The 21120-nt window shown below is 52.1% G+C and overlaps 9 protein-coding genes across 9 annotated transcripts; 4 read left to right on the top strand and 5 right to left on the bottom strand.

Annotated features, from left to right (window-relative positions):
• Window positions 1-1686: 1686 nt before the first annotated feature.
• PtrM4_122940 (uncharacterized protein) lies at window positions 1687-2615 on the top strand (the record flags this gene model as incomplete). Its single annotated transcript, XM_001935535.2, has 3 exons — window positions 1687-1757; window positions 1820-2358; window positions 2419-2615. The coding sequence occupies 3 exons, from the start codon at window positions 1687-1689 to the stop codon at window positions 2613-2615; spliced, it is 807 nt and encodes a 268-aa protein (XP_001935570.2).
• Window positions 2616-2794: 179 nt separating this feature from the next.
• On the bottom strand, window positions 2795-3644 carry PtrM4_122930 (uncharacterized protein; the record flags this gene model as incomplete). Its single annotated transcript, XM_066108547.1, has 3 exons — window positions 2795-2869; window positions 2922-3241; window positions 3290-3644. The coding sequence occupies 3 exons, from the start codon at window positions 3642-3644 to the stop codon at window positions 2795-2797; spliced, it is 750 nt and encodes a 249-aa protein (XP_065961732.1).
• A 2079-nt stretch (window positions 3645-5723) lies between these two features.
• Window positions 5724-7124, top strand: PtrM4_122920 (glycoside hydrolase family 45 protein; the record flags this gene model as incomplete). The annotated part of the gene is made up of 3 exons (XM_066108546.1): window positions 5724-6067; window positions 6117-6784; window positions 6847-7124. The coding sequence occupies 3 exons, from the start codon at window positions 5724-5726 to the stop codon at window positions 7122-7124; spliced, it is 1290 nt and encodes a 429-aa protein (XP_065961731.1).
• A 264-nt stretch (window positions 7125-7388) lies between these two features.
• Window positions 7389-7796, bottom strand: PtrM4_122910 (GlcG, protein, involved in utilization glycolate and propanediol; the record flags this gene model as incomplete). The annotated part of the gene is made up of 1 exon (XM_001935532.2): window positions 7389-7796. One exon carries the CDS (start codon window positions 7794-7796, stop codon window positions 7389-7391), a length of 408 nt encoding a protein of 135 aa, XP_001935567.2.
• Window positions 7797-8170: 374 nt separating this feature from the next.
• On the top strand, window positions 8171-10601 carry PtrM4_122900 (uncharacterized protein; the record flags this gene model as incomplete). The annotated part of the gene is made up of 4 exons (XM_066108545.1): window positions 8171-8187; window positions 9199-9619; window positions 9700-10523; window positions 10583-10601. The coding sequence occupies 4 exons, from the start codon at window positions 8171-8173 to the stop codon at window positions 10599-10601; spliced, it is 1281 nt and encodes a 426-aa protein (XP_065961730.1).
• A 1132-nt stretch (window positions 10602-11733) lies between these two features.
• PtrM4_122890 (Cullin, a subunit E3 ubiquitin ligase) lies at window positions 11734-14152 on the bottom strand (the record flags this gene model as incomplete). Its single annotated transcript, XM_001935529.2, has 3 exons — window positions 11734-11922; window positions 11988-14058; window positions 14115-14152. 3 exons carry the CDS (start codon window positions 14150-14152, stop codon window positions 11734-11736), a joined length of 2298 nt encoding a protein of 765 aa, XP_001935564.2.
• Window positions 14153-15819: 1667 nt separating this feature from the next.
• On the bottom strand, window positions 15820-16809 carry PtrM4_122880 (Mit-KHE1 domain containing protein; the record flags this gene model as incomplete). Its single annotated transcript, XM_001935527.1, has 1 exon — window positions 15820-16809. The coding sequence occupies one exon, from the start codon at window positions 16807-16809 to the stop codon at window positions 15820-15822; it is 990 nt and encodes a 329-aa protein (XP_001935562.1).
• Window positions 16810-17551: 742 nt separating this feature from the next.
• On the top strand, window positions 17552-18912 carry PtrM4_122870 (uncharacterized protein; the record flags this gene model as incomplete). The annotated part of the gene is made up of 2 exons (XM_001935526.2): window positions 17552-18831; window positions 18888-18912. 2 exons carry the CDS (start codon window positions 17552-17554, stop codon window positions 18910-18912), a joined length of 1305 nt encoding a protein of 434 aa, XP_001935561.2.
• An 829-nt stretch (window positions 18913-19741) lies between these two features.
• PtrM4_122860 (FabG, Dehydrogenase with different specificities (related to short-chain alcohol dehydrogenase)) lies at window positions 19742-20707 on the bottom strand (the record flags this gene model as incomplete). The annotated part of the gene is made up of 2 exons (XM_066108544.1): window positions 19742-20043; window positions 20152-20707. The coding sequence occupies 2 exons, from the start codon at window positions 20705-20707 to the stop codon at window positions 19742-19744; spliced, it is 858 nt and encodes a 285-aa protein (XP_065961729.1).
• Between the last annotated feature and the right edge of the window lie 413 nt (window positions 20708-21120).

Below are 21120 nucleotides of genomic sequence, written 5' to 3'. Positions count from 1 at the left end.
TGGTGAGAGTGGAAATGGGTACGGAAGGGTGCGTTCGGGAGATGTTTGCCGTTTAAAAAGTTAGGGTGCATAGGTGTTTAGGTAGAGGTTGTTTTGGGGTTGGATAGATGCAGTAGGAGTAGGAGTAGTAGTATTGTATAATGTCAGTGCGACAGTAATACGATATACGAATTTGTGCAATACGAGATACGAGATACGAACAAGGATTCCGACGCTAGCTGCAGGTAAAACCGACACTTGTCAACTAGCCCTCTCTCTTTCCTTCTCAGAGAAACAGGACGATGTGATTGCGAAGATAGGAGTTCGTAGAAACTAGTTTTTTGCGGATTAGAAAGATGTCGGAAGCAGATGTGCGAATACTCCATCCTCATGTAGTTAACGATATGCGCAAGACGCAAAATTCCCCCGATCTAACAAAAACACACTTGTTAAATCCTCATACCTCCCTCACACCATCACTATCTCCATCACCATATCCCCCTACCCCCGGCAAACCAAGACTCCCGTTCACTATCCAGATATCCAGGCGCAGCAAGGTCCCCTCCCCACACCCATGCCTTATTTTAGTCAAGCGCGCTTACGCAGAATTGATCGACAAAGCTCAATGCCGTAGGTTCGGGACCCGAGTAATCAGGCTGCCGACGCGACCAACGAGGTTTTTGAGGCTGAGCGGTCGTGGTTGTAGGTATGGCATGCATATATTGAGAGAGGGGTTTTTTGTTCGCTGTTGGCTTTGGGACATTTTTTCTTAAAAAGATTGGAGTTTAGAATCTGTGTACTTCAGGCAAAAAGAAAGGAAGAACAGATACGACGTTGAGAAAGTCAGTTTGAGGGAGCAAGCTAATTGGGATTTGTGGTTGAGAGAGTTGGTATTGGGATTTTGAGGGTTCGGGTACGAGATAGAGGGAGAGAGATGACGGCTGCGCAGATGGTTACGTCTGAGGAGGTGCCGGCGCGGGATGGTGGTGTTGTGGATAATGGGGGAAGAGGTGGTGAAGGTATTTAACGATTTGGGTGTCCATTCTATCTGGGGAATGTTGCTAATCCAAGGGTATAGGAAACCATGCCTTCGTGTTGCAGGCGATACCCGAAGAACCACCCACGCAATATGAAGCTGTAAGCGAGCGAAATATCCAAGGTAAGCATTGCTTCCTTTCTTCTAGTAGATGAATGGCGCTAACCAGGTCCCAAGATATCCCCTCCTCAGTGCATACAGGAAATCACATACAAACACATGCGGAACCACATACCACCACCACGCCACCAACACCTACAGAATCCCACTCCGATCTCTACACCTCCGACGTCCCATCCTACACCCAAACGGCTTCAAACGGCGAACGCTCCGTAGACGTGCAAGTAGTGCGGCCCTCGAAAGCAACCTCAAGCCAAGATGGCTCGCCATCGTACCAGGCCTGTTCTAGCCAACTACCACAAGAACACACCGCGCGATCCGAAGCAGGTCCTGCGAGAAACAGCCAATCCAGCCAACCGCAGCAAAGCGAAGTTGTCAGTGTACATGAAGCTTCTTCACCAACACGAGCGGATATACCGCGTTTGGACAGGCCGATACATACCCGGTCTCTCAGTGATCCCACTGCATCCACACATGCGATTCTAGATTGCGTGCGCGTATGTAGTGTGTTGCAGGACCGGCCTGCTGTGTGGCTAGTGAAGCGGAAGAACATGGCGCTTTCAGCTTTGGCGGGTGCGGTGTTGACGAAAGAGGGATTACTCAAGGCGAAAGATATGCAACTGTGAGTTCGAAAAAACCTTGGTGCTTGCCATGCGAAAAGTTATTGACGATTTTTTTTGCTAGTATAACCATAGCCACAGGCCCCGGTACAAATCGCGAACCTACAGATCCTCTTTCGGGTGTTTTAGTCGGCTGCTACGACGTCGCAGATGGTATCATCTCCGGTCTTATTGCCGGGCCCGTGACACTGGGTAAACAAATCAGTCACCGGCACAGCACCGTCAACCCCGATGCCTCGTCTACCGGCAGCAGGGCCAAAGGCGTTGCCCGTGCGTCTGGTCGAGTCGCTCTAGGCACGGCCAAAGGACTCGGAAAAGTAGTAACGACAAGTCTCAAAAGCCCCTTGCTAATTATGGAGGGGGTTACACGCGGGTTCCACAATTTCCCCAAGACGTACGGCGAAGAGGTGCGGCAGTATGAGACGGTGACGGGCCTGCGGAGCGGACTGGTGGTCAGTGCGAAGAGCTTTGGGCACGGGATAGGGGATGGAATCAAGGATATTGTTGCAAAGCAGATCGATGGCGCGGAAAAGAATGGGGTTATTGGATCTGGGACGGGGCTGGCAACGGGGGTTGCGAATGTTGTGTGTAAGCCCACGGCTGGTAAGTCTGCACTCTGTGGATACATGTTCTTTTCGGACGAATAACTGACGTTGACATTAGGCGTTTCCGGACTTGTGAGCTACTCGTCCCTTGGTCTGTATAGATCTATACGGAAGATTGGCGCTTCGAAGAAGGAGGATCCGGCGGAGGAGGTGAGGAGTTTAGGTGAAGCAGAGTGTCGCGAACTGGGCGATGCGGATAGGTTGTTTATTGTGCGACGGTGGTGTCAGACCCAGATGCATGTTAATATAGATTAGACAGTTTTTGCGCGTATGTTGATGTTGTAATTGTCGTGAGACGAGTCGATAGTTCTATATTGCGGAAGTGGGGTAATAACACAAGGTTCGATGAGAAATGAGACGGTCCGCCCCTCCCCGCGTGCCGGTCCGACATGCGTGCTGACTGAATTCTTTAACCTCTTTTAAATCCCTAATCCTTACTCGTGGAAAGGAGATTTGGCGTTGTGCTTGTGATTTGCTTGCGTGACCAAGTAGTGACTTAGTTGCCATTTCTATATTCACGTTAGCTGTTGCCAGGAAATTAACAACACCTGTGATACTCACCACGACCGCCTGTGTGTCAAAATAGTTCTTCCAATTTTCGTCTTCTGCAAGTTCAACAACAACATCCCAGGGCCATTCCTCCGACTCTAGTTCAACTAGGGTAAAGTATTTGTGTAGTTGTTTGCTGTCTTTTTCCACGTACGAGCTGCCGTTGATGCTTGCCGCACGGTCGACTGTGAAAAGGCGGAAACGCAAGACATCCGGGGAACTGGCTATCGTGGGGCCGACAACTTCCATGTAGTACTTTAGAACCTCTTCTTCTTTGTCGGCGGGAACGCGCCATTCCATTGCCGCCACACTCGCAACATGTTCGATATCTTCTGGAGGCATTAGTCCGGCACCCCCTTCGACCGGACCTGACATCTTACCACTACCACCCTCACCTTCCCACTCTTCATCCTGCCATCGCTTCACCTCGCGATAGGTTCGGACGTCGAAGCGCGCCTCCTTGAGAGCTCCGGCGAGGACGTTATCAGGTGGACTGTAGGTTTTGTCTGCCATATCTTTGTTTGCTTGGTCGACATTGCTCACTTCGTAAATGGTCATGTATGGCCACGGCGAGTCGAGCTTGCCCACTGGCTCATTCTCCATGCCACTCGCCGTGACCTCGCAATGTATGCTGTGTGCAATATTTGGGTTGCGCATGCGTGGGACCCACTCCTCTTCGTACCATTTCGCAGCCTCCTTGTTGACGTTTGCCCAGCAGCACATGATGCCCGCCATGATGTTCTAACTTGGCAAGGGAGATATAGCGTGAGCGGGGGAATACCAGTAAGATGCTCGTATAGCGATGTATACACAATTGTGCGGCGTCGATGATCCTAGAAAGGAAGTTTAGGTTTGTGCCGAGGTTGTACACTGGATTTATGGAGGGAAAAGGAGTGCAGGTTGCAACTAATATGCAGCGTGACGCGGCAGGGTCCAACGCTACCTAGTAATGAAGCCTGAAGCATACTTCTCTGTGATATTTCTGACGAAAACGGTCCGACACGTAAGTATTTTGCTCGACCAGCCTGCCATGTTTGACGTTTGTGATAAAGCGGTATGCTTGCCGTGGCGCGACCAATGGAAGGAGAGGCGCAGTCTCGTGATTGGCCATATCAGCGTCCGACGGAAGGAGAGAAAATCCTTCACAGCGCGGCCTAGCTTGGATACAGTATAGACGATCGACAATCCCACACAAAGCCAGGGTTGCCCTGACTCGAAGAAGCGCGCGGTGCGCGTGGAGTGTCGTCCATGGCGGGGGCCGTTGCGAGTGACAGGTACGGCTGACACAACCTTGCATGGGGAATATTCAGAACTGCAATCAAAGACCCTTACACATCTGGTGGCGGAAATGGAAGATTCTGAGAGGCAGGCTAAGCTTCCCCAGAAGTGGCATCACGTGGCGTCTTGCCAAACCTTGAACACGTTGTTTGCACGAGTACCTCGTAACTCCGGCCCTAGCGCCGGGAAATGCCCGACGTCGCCCCCACTAAGCCCTGCCTAGGGGCTTTGATACCTCCACGGCTGTTCCACCGAGACACTTGCCGCTTATCATCCACCGCGTGCCACTTCAAAGTCCGGCTGAGTTGCGATGTTTTCTTCATCTAGTCATGTGCCTGCTCGGCGAGCAGAATCTGAGCCGTTTCTTCTCCTGGCCTCGCCCGACTACACACGCCTTCTTCCATATTGGAGCCAACGCCGGCTATGTGCACTCGCGTACCGCGCTTTAGAGGAACACACTCAGGGTCTGCTATTAACGGGATGAAAGAGCTCGGATTACGCCCATGCCAGATTGAAGAGATCACCAGCCGCTCGGTTGATCGTAGATCGCTGCGAGTAATTGGCCGATAGATCAGCATCATGCCTGGGGTCAGCTCGAACCGAGCAGTGTGGGATTTCGGCCACGACACGAGCTTCGGTCCCCGCCGTCCAGTGGATCGAGCCTGGCATATTAGTTTAACTTCTAGGTTATATGACCGTATGGAGAGGCCGACCGTATAAAGCCATCTGACGCTCAACAAGGCAGTATTCGCGAAGCGATTTTCAAGATTGATTAAGTGCATGGTCTGATTGAAATCTCTGAAGATCGATCTGGTGCTATTGATAGGGCCAATGGCAGACGGGGGAGATGAGATCGAGAGGGACTCCTACTCCTGGCGTCCCGACAACCCGTTTGTTGGTTCCAGACCTACGACCCATCGGCAGCAATCGTGATCCTGCGGCCCGCCACGAGGGTAATCAATCTTATCGTAAGGATATGAGGAAGTAGAGTAAACGACTGGTGCTAAGTCATGCAGAGGCGAGGCAGGTCTCTTTGCTCCCTACTACAATCGCGGGTACCTTTTCAACACATGGTTATGCTAGGAGTGTTGTTTATTATCCGGCCTTTGGACTGGAGACAACGCAGCGAGCGACCTAACGGTACTTTACGCACCACCGAATACAAATGTCAATATAGTTTCAGCTGTCCATGTGAACGAGAGGCTCACGCATTATTCCTTGGCAATACTGATGTGGTTGCAACTGTCTTGAAGTCGACAAGCTCATGTATCGCTTCTTGGCAATACTGTGGTAGCACGCTCTGTAGATTGAAGCAACAAAGGTCCCGTCTTTCCAATCAAGTACCTGGATATACTGAAGATCTGTTAAGACAACCCGCAGTATCGCACAGCTCAGCTGGCAGATCTGAGGCCCATCGCATGCAACACCAAATTCACAAGGTGGCGATCTGAAAATGAGTATATATACTCGGTCGCTCAAGACCAAACTTCGTCACTCCAACATACTTACTCTCATCAACTCAATATCAGCATCATCATGCTTTTCTTCTTCACAGTATTCATTTCTACCCTGTTCACAGGTGCCTACGGTATCGGAAGCGCGATACAAGGCACTGGAACCACTACTCGTCAGTGGTCATGCTGCAAGAACTCCTGCTCGTGGCCCGGTAAAGCCCTCGTCGATAAGCCAGTCTTGACCTGCGACGCGAGTGATAATCTTCTCGACAACTACAACAGACGTGATGGGTGCGATAGCGGAGGTGGATCGTTCGAGTGCTCAGACCTCAGCCCTTGGGCTGCGAGTAACGATCTAGCCTATGGCTTTGCAGCCGTCAATCTCGCAGCTTCGAACGAGAGTGCTTGGTGCTGCTCTTGCTACTCGTATGACTCCAATCCCTTATGTTAGAGCTAAAAACTAACATCTCCGCAGGCTGACGTTCACGTCCGGTCCCGTCAATGGCAAGAAGATGATCGTTCAAGTGACCAGCACAGGCGACGACCTCGGAGACGACCAATTCAACATCGCCATCCCAGGTGGCGGACAAGGCTCAACCAAGGGCTGTACCAAACAATATTCTAGCCAGGACATATGGGGCCAAGACTACGGCGGCGTCGCCCATCGCGATGACTGCGATGCCCTTCCCACCAACCTACAAGCTGGATGCTACTGGCGCTTCGACTGGTTCCGCGGCGCAGACAACCCAAGCATAACTTGGGAAAAGACAAAGTGTCCAGGCTCTCTATCTTCTGTATCTGGATGCCGACGTAACGACGACCCACTTCCAGGAAAGAACACGCCTACGCCTACTCCAACGACGTCTGCGCCCTTGTCTTCTGGTACCGTACAGCCAGGCGGCCAATGCGGCGGAAAATCTTACAAGGGACCTACACGCTGTGTGGGAGGTACCGTATGCACATACGTCGACGAGAACTCGTACTATTGTCTTGCGGATCCAGCCAGTACACGGACAACTCCTACAACGACGACAGCAGCTAGCGCTACGCCTACAATTGGTCTTCCCTACGACCAATGCGGAGGCAACGGCTGGACAGGACCTACAAGATGTAAGGATTCCGTATGTGTACGCGTCGATGAATGTAAGTAGTTACTTCGCTGGGTGCACAATTAGTCTTCCATGGACTAACGTGTAATGCAATAGGGTATTCTCAATGCCAGCCTCCCACCGCAACTCAGAAAACCTCCACTACCTCGCCACCACAAAACACACCCAAGCCAACGTCTACTACTCGTCCTGCACTGCCAACTCGCACGAGACGTACGACTACGACGAGGCCTTCTGCGCCGGCAGCTACAGGACCAGTCCAGCTGTACGATCAGTGTGGTGGACTAACTTGGCAGGGATCAACGGCGTGTGTTCAGGGCTTGTTGTGCATCAAGGTTGATGACTACTATTCGCAGTGCCAGAAGCCATCTTAGAGGACACGAAGTGGCTATTATATCGAATAAGCGCAATGGAAACTTGCTGGACGACCATCGGATAGATTGTATCGAGATCTGTACATGAGGGAATATCATTCACAGCTATATAGCATCCTACACCAACACAACGTTATCTCACACACATGCACGCACGTGACAAAGTAACAAAAAGAGCAAAACTTCCTACACACAACTATCAAAAAAGCCCCCCAAACATGCTTCCCTCACAACTTCGCCCTCCCAAACCCCTTCTCCACAGCCTCAACCCCCCCTCTTCGCAACATCCTCATCCTGACTCGGCAACCCCGTACTACACCCAATCGCGCCCACAACAACGCCCCCCTCCATAATCGGCACACCCCCGCCAATCGTCATAAAGCGGCCCCCGTTACTGTGGTTAATGCCGTACGCAGGTCCGCCCGGCCACACATTCTCTTTGTAAACCGACGTTGGCACGCGGTGTCCTGCCGCGGTAAAGGCCTTGTCGATGGCCGTGTTGATGGACGTTATTTTTGCGCCTTCCATGCGCGCAAAGGCGAGGAGGTGGCACGACGCGTCTACGATGGCGATATTCATAGGGATTCCGATTTCGAGTGCGCGCTTTTCGGCGGCTGCGAGGGCGAGGCGCGCACCGGTTAGGGTGAGGGTTGGGGTGGATTTGGTGGACATTTTTGGTGGGTATAGGGGGGGGATTGGCTGGGTTTTTGGAAGATTAGGAGGGAGTGTTGGATGTTTATGTAGTGGGTTGGAGTTGCGCGATGGAGATGGAGATGGATGTGCGTCGGGCGGATATTCAAGGGAGTAAGCTGGATGACGTAAGTAGTTAAGCGTGGAGATGGCAGATTGCGGAGTGCGGATCCGGGGTTGCTTATCACACTACATGTCTTGGACTTTGAGCGCCATTATTCAGATCGCGTAGTTAGATGAATCTTAGTATCTGGGGTTGGCTAATTGAATCTCATCATGCAGCTATTATGGTTGGTTACAACCAGATGTCCACAAATGTTTTGCTTCGCCATCTACATAGAGGAGAGATTCTGCCAATGCCAAAGTATGGAATGTAGGTTATGGCAATTTGTTTCTTCATGTCATATCTTTATACATGTCTTTGGGATGAGTTTCTGGTCTTTACTCATAGTCTTCTCTGTTTCTCTGTTGTAGGTACATGTCAAAGAGTCTCTGCATTGTCCATATCTATCTCAAATTCAGTATTTCTTGTCATTCCGGTTAATTTAGTGACTATCAGACTCTCTTTAATCTTTTGTGAAGCTCGTTGATTATGATAATTCTACCTATGCAGTTGATAATGACGGTGATACTCTAAACGCGAGGCCCTATACCCGCACCTTGAACCAAATATCAAAGATGGTTTGCATCGAATCTCGAGTTCTCCTGATAAAAGAACACGGAGAGAGGGCTGATGATGGAAATAGCCAATCTACAGCAATTCGCCACTGTACCGGCAAGTTTTCGTGCTTGGACTCTCTCTCTCACTTCAATATTCCACGCATAATCACCGCACAGTCCACAATCTGCGCAATCACTGAATGACCTTTCGCGACGGAACTGGAGTCATAATTGCTAGTACATCATCGCTTTGGCTTCTCTTCTACGTACTTTATTTTCGTTTACTACTACACCACTGCACCGTTATACCTGTACCACATGCTGCATTCCCTTCTAATCAATCTTTACACCACGCGTAAAGCGCCAGTAAGTATGTTGCAAGTGGTCCACAGTGCGACTATTTGGCTTCTATTCTCCCCACTTTGTCTACCCCTTCGTTTACCTTGTTCACCTCTTTGTTTACCTCTTTGTTCACCTTGTCGCTCACCCCTTCGTTTACCTTGTTCGCTTCTTCGTTTACCTCTTCGCTCACCTCGTCGCTCACCTCGTCGCTCACCTCTTCGCTCGCCTCTTCGCTCGCCTCTTCGTTCCCCTCTTCGTTTGCCGCTACACCACTGCGCTCTCCCCACTTTGTTTACCTCTTCGTTTACTACTTTGTTTACCACTACAGCACTACACCACATACTGCATTTCCTTCTAGTCAATACTTACACTACGTGCAAAGCACCAGCTACCTTCCCATCACCTACACCCAAGCACCGGGCTTCACCGCAGAGACGTTCAACCCTCCCGCAAGCTCCAGGATGTCCGACACCTCCAATGCGCTAGTCACACCACATACTGCAGACACCATGAGCACGTCATACATTCCTCCCTTCGAACGAACCTGGGTGGACGAAACTGAACACTTCAACATGGTTGACGTGTACAACGGGCTCCAAACACAATATGCGGATGCCAAAGAATTTGATCCTCGATACGGCTGGTACAACGACGCTGTGTCCATCGGCGCCATCTTCCCTCCTGGTATCCCTATGTCTGCCAAGGAAGTCATGGCGTACTACCCTCATCACATCCGCTGGAAGGGCATGATGCTCCGGCTGACAGACAATGACTACCGTGGTATCGACTTCATAGGCATGCAAGTAAGTAACAGTTTCTCTACACACATCTCCCCTCTACCCCCTCCTCGAAGACCACAGCTAACCACCTCTGTCCTATGTAGGCTTTCTTTCGCGGTCCCGCAGACCATCACATCAGCGCCGGCAAGATGAATCTTTATCAGCGAGACGCAGCAAAGGTCGTGTACCCTGAGTTCAAGCTCAATTCCTACAAAGGCCGACTCGACCCTGACCTCTCTATGACACATATTGAGCCGGGCAAATCTGTTGTAGACCGCATCGGCACGTTTACTATACCGTTGTACGATGATCTTTTGCGCGGTCTGCGTCATTTCCCTTCGGGACTCGACGCTCGAGTACTCACCGAGTGTCTGGCTTGGTACAAGAGTGTACGCGATACGTTTAACCCGCCGCTGCAGTTCAACGTCTTGCACACCCAGGCACTGTCGCGCGTGCTCCAGGTGCCGCTTAAGCCATATGGACCACAGAACCTGGACTATCTTTCATTGATGGAGTGGAGGGAGAAGGGCGAATTCAAGACTAGGCCTATGGACGAGAACATCACCACATCGACGTCGGTGCAAGACATGGACAGTGGGAACAAGAAGCGGTCACACCTAAATATCAACATGGACACCGAGGAAGTCACAATGGAGTATAAGATCCGACTTCAACATATCTTTACCTTCCCGTTTGTCGCTATGCAGGACCTTATAGGTGAAGCGTTCACGATGGGGATCAAGAAGGCTGAGGAGAGGGCAACAGCACGTGGAGTTGTCTTGACTCCAACGACGACGACAACCAACGACCAGTCTCTCGCGTTGCCTCTTACAACAGCAAACCTCCGCGCTCTCCTGTCTCCGGTTAGGGAACCGACGCCTGCCCCGGTAGCAAACGCAGAGCCTCCTACAGCACCGCAGCCACAGCCGTATGCTTCATGTGGCGAGTTGCGTGGTGAGTTCCATGAGCCGTATAATCATCTTGAAGCATACGAGGCGCGTGGTGAGCCACGTGGTGGTGGTGTGAGAGACTACGGACATGCATCTGGGTCTGGGTCTGGATATGGTCATGGACGTGTTGGGGACTACGGTCATGAATCTGAGTCTGGATATGGACCTCGATATGGGTATGAATACGGACAGGGTGGTCACGGTGAGCACTATGGGGCCAACAGGTACGAGGCTGGATACACCAGCAGCCATGTTCAGCAGTACCATTATGATTCCTATCGCCCTGTTAGTCGTCAAGGTGGTAGTTTCGGTGGTGGTAATGGCGGTCGTGGCGGTCGTGGCGGTCGTGGCGGTCGTGGCGGTCGTGGAGGTCGTGGAGGTGGTCGTGGAGGTGGTCGTGGTGGTCGTAGCTTTGGTCGTCGTGGTGGTAGCTTTGGTCGCGGTGATGGATATGGACATGGTTCTGTGTATCGCTAAAGCGAGGACAGGTTTTGCATCTTGAGGGTATAGGTCGGTGGCGGATAAGTAAGGGGAAAAGTGATTTGAGTATCAGCATACACGAATTGAAGGCAGTAGCCAAGCGAATGATAACATATTTCAGCGGAAAGAGTACTCTGCTCTTATCCTGAACAACTGAACATCACTGGCATCACAGCACAATAAGATGACACAAGAATAATATGGAGAAAAACACCATTCTTTTTAGGACCCCTTTCTCCCTAGCATCACCCCTCCATCTCATCCATCTTCCCTTCCATCCCCCATCGTCATCATCACCATCATCATCAAAAGACCAGGCTAGAAATCCCAAACGCACCACGGCGTTGACACAATGATGATCTCGAAGAGAGAGAGAGAGAGGAAGCCATACACGCCCATTTACCCCCATACAAAGGTAAAAGACCGCAAACAATTCCCCTCCATAGCCCGCCCCGAAAGTTGAACCTCCATAAACGCCAGAATGATAATAACACATCGATCGAAAAAAGCAATGTTTTGTGTGATCGGATGAAAGAAAGAAAGAGATACTTACTCCGGGACCGTCGGACACCACCTTTGTGAAAAGAAAAGGGTAAAAGGGGAAAAGGAAGAAAGCAGATCAAGCCCATGATTTCATTAACTCGAACTGGTGGCTACACCCGCGTCTCTAAACAGGCGGGCGAAGAATAAGCCTGGCTTTTTGTTCGATTATGCCAGGTAGCCGAGTTCATCAGCCTCTAGACGCTCCAGGTACTCCTTCTCGAGGAGAATATCTATGCACTTCTTGATGTCGGGGACGCGCGGCATGAAGCGGTTCTTGATCTGTTGGATCGTTTCGGAGACGAGCTGTTGGTGCTTCATCTTCTTGCGGGACTTCATGATGCGGACAATGGCAGACTGGGAAATAGTAAGTAAATTGCAACATAAACGGAGGGGATGAGGTAAGAAATGGTGGTACTAACCTGAATCAGAAGCTTGCGGTCCTCCTCAATCGTCTTGTGCGTGTCTTCCGCCTCGGCCTTTTGCTCAGACTTGATACCAATGTTCAGGTTCATCTTGACCTTCTTGGTCTTGAAACCAGTGTTAAGCTTGTAGGTGGTGCCGGACTCGTGCTTGGCGTTCTCGGGCTGTAGGAGCAAAACCTTGGCCTTGATGAAGACACCCAGGCTAGGATCAAGCGTCTCCTTATTGAGCTTGGTAGCCTCGGCAATCTCATCATAGGTGACAGTGTCACTATCGTTGAACAGCAACATGATAGCCATCTGATACGTGGACACCTGGAAGGTAGGTGAAGTCTTCAAGTTTGCAACCTTGCAGTAGTTGGCTTTGACTTCACCCTTGCACAGTTGCCATAACCACGTAAGCTTACGACCCTGATGCTTGTGGTTGTAGAAGCGTGAGAAACGATCATAGGTCTGGACAATGAGTTGTGGGGGCGTAAAGGGTGTAGTGGGTGGGTTAAGCGGCCAGAAACCGGTACCAAGGATGTGGTACGACGCATCAACGTTGGTCTTCAGGTCCGACTCGTCCAGGTTGTTAGACTGCCACTCCTTGAATGCTGTGTTAAGATCCTTTGATATTTGCATATCTTGGAACATGCGTTGAAGCTTGTTGGTGTATTCAAATCCACAGGCTTCCTTGAGCTTCGAGATCATACTCGTCTCGGCATCATCTGAAGCAGAAGTAGTCTGGACGAGACGCTTGGCCAACATACGTGAGTAGAACTTCTGGAACACATCCTTGTCTTCGATGTACTTGAATACGGTCATGATCTGTGTGAGGAGCTTCTCCATGTCATCCTCCTCGCTCATCTTCGCGTTGGAACGCTTCAGCAGCGTGTCGGTGTACTTTGCGAGTAGCTCGGGGGACTTGTTGGAGCCCGACTTGCAGATCTTGTTCCTGTTTACAAACTCGCGGCACGCGTTGTCCAAAGAACGTACGAACTCGGACTCTCCGTTGAAGGCCTTGTTGACAAGTGCCTGGTACTGGGTGTGAACCTCAAGGAGAGCCTCAACGTACACCTTGGGTTCAATGTTCTCGCCGTCTTGAGCAATTTTATCTACGGCAGCCAAGCCAGCCTTGCGGACATGGTTTTCGAATCGAAGACGCAGAGGGTCAAGGCCCTCAGGAATACGGGCAAGCAACTTGTACATACGACCAAGATCCTCCTCCTTATCGTGGTCAAGTAGTATCTGGAACTCCTCCCGAAGGGCTTGTGAGTGGTTCGTGATGAGGGACTGTTCGCATGTTCGCATCAATGGGGACATGATCTCGTTGAGCAGATACAGAGGAACGCGCTCCTTCTCCTCGTCCAGACGAAGCTCGGCCTTCTTCATGTATTCGACTACGCTGTTTTCGGCCAAGAACTGCTTAGATTCGTTATCGTAGTATTGTGCGGTTGCCTCTAGGAAGGGCTTCTCGAAGAACTCCTTATATACGTCGAGGGTAGATTTGGAGCTGTCAGCCTCGTCCAGACCGAGCGAAACGAAAGAGTCGACGACCGACTTTATCTGTGACTGCTCGATCGTCTCGCCGTTGCGCTGCTTCTCCACCAGCTTGAGGACTGAGCGCATGACGCTTTCCTGGCTCCCTGTGAACATGTCTTCCTTCCATCGCACCAGATGCAGCGTGTAGATGTCGTAGATATTCTTCTTGCCCTCGTCCATTTCACGCTTAACCCAATGGCGGTTCAGGTAGCGGAAGAGATGGTTGTTGTACTGCCCCGCCGTCGTGTACCGATTCCACTCCTTGATGTAAAAGTGGAGGAGAGCTTCGTCGACATGTTGCCGCGACGCCTCCTGGACTTGGGCGAGATGGGCCTTTAGGTATTCAATCAGGTGCTGGTAGAGATCTTCGCCGAGAAGATGGGCGCCTCCACGGTTGTTAGCGGCGTGGAATGATGACCCCGCAACAGCCTTTTGAGCTGTGCAGAAGTTATGAATGGCGGTGTAAAGGCCCATGTATGTCTTCATGTCGACACCGGCGCGCAGGTTGGTCATAATCTTATCCACACCAGCCTCTAAGTACTTCCACCTACGGGGAGTTAGCAGCTGTCCGGAGTCAGGCAAAGACAAGAAGATGGAACCTACGTAGCGTGCACATCGTCCTTTGCAGGCACAGGTGGCATTGTGGAGGCCATGGTGGGTTGAGACGTCGCGTGCTCTGGGGCACTTTTCGGGGGCGACTTCTTGCGCGTGAGGAACTTTATGGTCGGAAAGGCCGTGTCGGAGGGCAGGCAAAGATGTATCAACAATCACAGTCGCAGAGGTGGGTGAAGGCGGTGGAGTCGTGTCGGTTGGTGATGTGGGAGGCGTTGAGTGGAGGGGAGTACAGTAGTGGGTGGGTGGGGAGAGGTTAAGAGGTACCGAGGATTCCACTGCGGCAAAGAGTGGTAGGTGCGCAGACCGTCAAGGCGAAGCACTACACAAAGAGAGCGATGAAGGTGAAGGCGCCAGAACTGCGAGGCGGCGACGTTTTGATAGTCACGTCGAGATAGTTCAGTGTCAGGCAGCACCGGCCTTGGCGGTTACAAGGTTAGTTAGCTACCGGGGTCACTACCCAGGCAGCCCTGCGCTAGTTTTCCCCGATGCCATCATCCGAATATCGGATTGCGAGCCTTTAATCGGTTGTATACAATCACTCATCGACAAGCTCTTAATTGTGTTTGAAATTAGTGATTGCAGTATGATTTGGCTTGAGCGTTTCATAGTCGCTCTGACCCGCACCCTTTGCTTTTCGTCACTCATAGCTGCTTAGGCTACCGCATACAACATCATAGCTCTTGCGGTGCATCATGAAGGCGCCACTTGTGCTTCTCAGAAAGAGTGTCTGAATTGACATGGACGGATAGCACGATTGTTGATTTTCTACTGCAAATTGCCTTGTCAAAACGATGACGTAGTTGGAGTATCATGGTATTCCACATGGTTATAATAGCTGCTTCCGTGACTTCAGGTTTTCAATCTCACACGACATATATATCACGTGGCTGTTGAGCGAGTTCCAATACAAGATTACTTTCTTCACATCATCCCAATGCCCTCCGTAAACCTAATTCCCCTCCAAACTCTCCGCCTCTCAGCCCACTACATCCCCTCCCATGCACACATCCCCAACACAAGCCCGCACAATCACCCCCTCCTAGTCTATCACTCCGCCTTCCCCTCAAACACACTCCCAGCAGTCCTAGAATCCCACCTCCCCAAAAACTCTCTCATACCCCAATGGCGCTACACAATGTACCAAACCACGCACTACCATAGCACCACCCACGAAGTGCTTTGCGTATTCTCCGGTCGCGCCCGCCTGCTCTTCGGCGGTGAAGCCAATCCAGGGAAAGTGGAAAAGGAGGTCAAGGCTGGAGATGCGATTGTGGTGCCGGCGGGTGTGGGACATCGGTTGCTGGAGGATTTGGAGGGTGGGTTTGAAATGGTGGGGGCGTATCCTAAGGGGTGTAATTGGGATATGTGTTATGGGGAGGCAGGGGAGGAGGAGAAGGCGAAGGCGAAGGCGGTTGGCAAGGTGGGGTGGTTCAAGAAGGATCCGCTGTATGGAGATGATGGACCGGTGTTGTGGGGAAAGGAGAGATTGGAGAAGTGTGGTGGGAAGAAGAAAGAGTGAGGGGTAGTTGACGGTCAAAGCAAAGACTACGCAAATAATGACATTTCTAAACCTGGTGATGCATGCAATCGTACAGATGCGTTGCGTGGTATCGTACAGACAGAGCCGCCAACGCCCGTTCTATATATGCCGTCTTGATCCCATGATATCATACATCGTGAACATTCAAAACTTCTACGACTTCATCGCCTGCTTCGCCTTCTCATTGCCCTCGTGTGCTACATGTTCGGCCTTTTCATGTATCTTCCCGAGAATTTCTTCGGGTAGCACGTCCTTTGCCCGTACCGTGTTGCCGCTGGTGGCTCGCTCTTGCTCGAGCTTCTCCTCGATACGCTTTTCTTTGGATTTGATGGCCGCCTCCACTTGTCCGACTGCACGCTCGATTTCGACCTCCATCTCAGGTAGGTCAAACTTCTCGGCAATCAGCTTGCCGTTCCACCGCTGCAGGACCATGACGTCTTCCGTCTCGTTGTTTGTCTGCCTATGGACTACGTTGGCGACCTCTTGTGCCTGCTCCGGGGTTGGAAGAGGGGCGACACGGGAAAGCGCGCGGGTAGGGTACATGAGGCCAGCTGTGTAGAGCTCATCGAGAATGGCAGACGGATGGGGCTTGGGCAGATTGTGCTTGAGGAGGAACTCGAGGTGCTTTGAGCCGCCGAGCGCCTTCCAGTGCGACCAGGCGCGGTAGAGGACGTAGAAGAAGGGCAAATTGGGAATGACGGGCACCAGCATAAAAGGCGCGGTGAAGGGCATGATGACGACGCTCCAGATCAACTTCGTCCGGTGCATGTTCTGTCGCTCCTTGGCCAACTTCTCGAGCAGGCCCGACACACGTTCCTGCGGCAGGTACTTGCCCGGGAACAGGACCTCATAGCTGGCCTTGCCGTCGACAATGTCCTGCTTCCGCTTGGCAGTGAGTGCAGGTATCGTCTTGAGCCCCCACTCTTCGTACGGTATCCGCTTCAGGGCCTGGTTGCCGTAGAAGGTGACTTTGCGCTTCCAGTCCCAGATGGCCTTTTCGTCCTTTTCCCAGCCGACCCACGTCTCACTGGCCTTTATGGTGATTTTGTCATAGTAGGAGCGGTCCTTGGGGGCCTTTTGGTGCAGCTTCTCGCAGTAGATGAGCGAGCGGCGGGTGGAGATGGGCAGCAGGAAGAGGCGCATGATGGTCGTGGTTTCGTCGGGGTTAGGTAAGCGCAGGAGCCCAGGTGACAGTGATTAGGTCAAACGGGCTTTGTGTGCGACATGACGCTGTTGTCGACGGAGAAGTGGGTTTCTGACAGGATATCAAACAAGGGCCAGGGCAGACGACGCGCTATGCAAAATTGTTTTGTTAGCCGTGTGGAATTACATGGGCACGTAGGCTAGCTGGTAGCTACAGTAGTAAGCTGCAGCCCCATGACCTCAGCATGCTGAGTCTATCTGGCAGCGTCGCCAGCGCGCATATCCCTGTTTCCTGATCGACGAGCAAGCAATCTCCCGAGTACTGTAGCTGATGTGAACGGGCCTCCAGCGCTCCACACGCCCCCAAATCACACTGGCACCACGACAGCAACCTTCACCCCCCTCTCCCGCGACGTCTCCGCCTCGACGTACTGCCCCGTGGCCCCGTCTTTCGTTGTTGCTGTTGCTGTCGCTCTCGCCGTCGTCATCACCCGCCCTGTTCGCCTGCCGCGCCGCCTCACTTGTCCAGCCGCCACTCACCAACGCCCCGGAGATGCTGTCATCGCGTGTCGTCTACTTTGCTCCCACGTAATCGCGACCGTCTGCTGTCGCTGTTTCACCGCCAAGCAGGCCGACCGACGCCCGAACGGCCGACACGCCTTCTAGGCGCGACACCCAGCCGCGTGCTTGGTAAAGGGACCCGCTGGTGCGACGAGGACTCCCCTCACATTCCCTGACAAGAATGACCAGTAACCCCATGGGAGAGGCCAGAACGAGCGACAATGGCCATGGCTGCGACAATGCCACTGGTCCCACCACCGACCAATATCTTCGCCCGGACCCGGCCCAACACCAATCGCCCACGTTGACCACGTCCTCGGCAAACAGATTACTACCTTCACCTATTCCTCCTCCCACGGCCTCTTCCCTCACATACTCGTTACATCGCCCGCAGTCCAGAGTCAGCGCCCAGTCGGGAGGTTCAAAGGACTCGCAAGCTACCAAAGACAGTCACGACGGCCTGCCAGTCAGGAAGAGCCACTCACAGTCGATATCCAGTACTCCGCGCACGCTGGCGTCTTCACATCGGAGTACAACCACCAGTGCTGAAAACAGGGAGAGGCAGCGTGCCGCCCGTTCGCTCCCACCCTGGGTCCAATCCGCCGACGACGAGGAGGAAGGCATTGACGCCACTGCCTTCCTCCTCCCCCGCACGCCAACCACCGTTCGTCATGCCAACCACAACTTCTGTCCTACACCAAAGTCCAATGTCCCAGGGCGCAAGTTCGACCATGCCCGCGAGGGCGCCCCGGTGACACTGAGCACGCCTGTTAGCGACAGCGCACCGAAATGGAAGAACTTTACCGCCGGCTCCAACCACGAGCGGCCTATCTCGTCGCGAGGCCAGATTGTCGACGATGACTGGCTCAGGGAGAACATGCCGGATCTGGAGCAAAAGTGGGAGCCCATTGACAAGGACAATGGCATCGAAGACACCAAGGGCTTCTGGCTCTTTACGTCGGAGAAGAGAAAGCGCAGATTAGTGCGCTTCCACAACACCACTATGAACCACCCCATGGTGCCGGCCCTAGTGCGCGCATGCGTCCTCATCTTCTCCATCCTCGCTCTTTCCCTAGCATGTTCCATCTACCGGCACTCCAACAACAACGGCTGCAACACCAACTCGTCGACCTGGATGGCCATTCTCGTCGACATTGTCGCTGTCCTCTACACCGTCTACATCACCTATGACGAATACACGTCCAAGCCGCTGGGTCTGCGTTCGCACAATGCTAAGATGTCGCTAATCTTCTTGGACTTGGCATTTATTGTGTTTGAATCTGCAAACCTCAGTCTGGCCTTTCAAGCACTCACCGACGACAAATGGGCATGTGTGGATTCAGATAGGGCCAATGCTTGTCCGTATAGAGAGAGCATATGCGAGAGACAAAAGGGCTTGACAGCTACGCTGTTTATTGCCCTCATTGCGTGGATCGCCACTTTCGCTATTAGTACTTTAAGGTAACATATTCACCCCGTTTGTTTCTTCGGGAATACTCAACTAACACATAAATCAGGTTGATCCACCGTGTAGCGAGGTAGTACCTCATACAACCCACAGCATACTTTCTCCTCCATTCCCTCGCACCTGTATCATACATTCTCCACCACCACCACCACACACACATACACACCCCGCGTTCATTTCAGCTTGAACTGATGAGAACCCCCCCTTCTTTATAGCAACAAGGATGACGATGGTGCCCTCTCCTTGTCCGTCCGGTCCGCCTCTCGTCCTCACCGACGTCGCGACCGTATACATTCGCGGCCTTATTTACCTAGCCGATCCCGCTTGAGTCCCCAAGTTTTCCTTCAGTCTGATTCTTCCTCTGCAAACTCTTGAGTTTTCGTTTCGTTTTGTTTTCGGTGATGCTTTGCTTTGCGTTGCATAGCCACGGCGTTTGTTTTTTTATGGCCTGGGGGGCTTGTAAATACCCTTCTGTTGCTGCTGCTGTTGCTGCGTTGCTGATAAAGACTGGGGATGTTAATCTTGCTGTGTGCGTTATTCGTACTCGCGGCTTTTTTCTTTGGTTTTGGTTTTTTCTCTTGCTGGGTCCAGATTGCTACTCTGTTTTGCAGTGCAGTTTTTAGTAGCTCTAGGTATGTGAGGGGGGGGGGGTTCTTTTTCCTTTTGTCCCTGGGTAGTGGGGGTTATGGAAATGGTGGGGAAAACTAAACTGCAAATAAACCAAGTTAAACATTCATGGGATAGATTTTTCTGGTCGTTCGTTTATATATTATATCTAGAGGGGTGGGGTGGGCAAGGAGAAAATGCCTGTCGTGTCGTCGTTACCGCACGGAAGCAAGACTTGGTTTCTATCTCTCTTCCGTCCACCACACCACCTCCCCAACCCACACTCACCCCTCCCATTCACACACAACTATACCCCCCATCAACAGGCAGTCCCACACCCGTCACCCACGCCGCATCCTCACTCGCCAAGAAAACCGCCGCTCTCGCCACATCCTCCGGTGCCCCCATGCCCTTGAGCGGATGCCGCGAATCCACCACTTTCTTCACTTCGGCCGCCTGTGGCTCAAACACGCGCGCGGTAATCGCCGTGGCCGTGTATCCCGGACAAAGCGCGTTGACGTGGATGTTGTGGGGTGCGCAGTCCAGAGCTGCTGATTTCGTTATGCCTAGCACGGCGTGTTTGGAGGCTGAGTAACCGGCTGTTTGGGGGAGGGATTAGAGTGGGGGTTGGTTATGATGGGGTAGATGGTGTGGAGGGAGATGGAGAGGGATAGGAGAGGGATAGGAAAGGAAGAAGATGAACATACCAAGACCCCCCTTCCCCACCAACCCAAATATACTACTCAAATTTATAATCCATCCCTTATCCCCCTTACCACCTTCACCTTCACCAACAGGATCCTGCTTCACCATTTGCCTACTCGCATACTTTGTCCCCAAGAAAACGCCTTTGATATTAACCTCCATCGTCCTCTCAAACACATGCTCATCGTACTCCCAAACCGGTTTCTCGCCCTCGCCCTCGCCCTCAAGACCCACGCCTGCGTTGTTAACCATGATGTCGAGGCGGCCGTACGTCGACACTGTGGTTGCGATGAGGTGTTGTATTGACGTACTAGAGGTGGTGTCGCAGGTTATGAAGATTGCGGTGAAGCCTTGTGCGGCGAGGAGGTCGTGGGTTGGCAGCAGTGGGGCGGAGGTGGATATAGTGGGTGAGAGGGATGGGCATGGACGGGCTTCAGGACGTAGGTCGGCGCAGATTATTGTGGCGCCTTCCAAGGCGAAGGCTAGGGCTATGGCGCGGCCTAGGCCGGAGGAGGAGCCGGTTATTATGGCGATTTTGGACTGGAGACGTGTGGGCATTTTGGGGGTGTGTTGGATAGGTGGGTGGGAGAAGTATCTTGTATAGAGCTTGAGGAGGGTTCAATGTTTTGCTGTATCACGCTGACATCAAGCCCAGAACCTGAAAAGAGAAGAGAAAAGACAAGTGAGAGAGAAAGACAGAAAGAAAGAAATTTCAACTTAAATACCAGACACACCCTCCCCTCCATGACTGCCCAGTATAGAGAGGGGTAGCAGCTTGGTACACCCATGTACACAAGCCTTCCCAAGACCTACGGTAGATCACATAATATCCCCCCCTATTCTAACATTATTCTGCTTCCAGGGCGTAATGCTGACCTGGCAAAGCACACAGTTGCGTGCGCGTGTAGGTAACGCGAGGCTGACCGGGTTACCTAAATAGGCAGCTTGTTTTGTCTAAACTACTACAATGT

Source organism: Pyrenophora tritici-repentis, chromosome 6 (genome assembly GCF_003171515.1).
Source record: "Pyrenophora tritici-repentis strain M4 chromosome 6, whole genome shotgun sequence".
NCBI classification, from domain to species: domain Eukaryota; kingdom Fungi; phylum Ascomycota; class Dothideomycetes; order Pleosporales; family Pleosporaceae; genus Pyrenophora; species Pyrenophora tritici-repentis.
The sequence above is the reverse complement of the archived record's forward strand: the minus strand, read 5'-3'. Positions and strand labels throughout refer to the sequence as shown.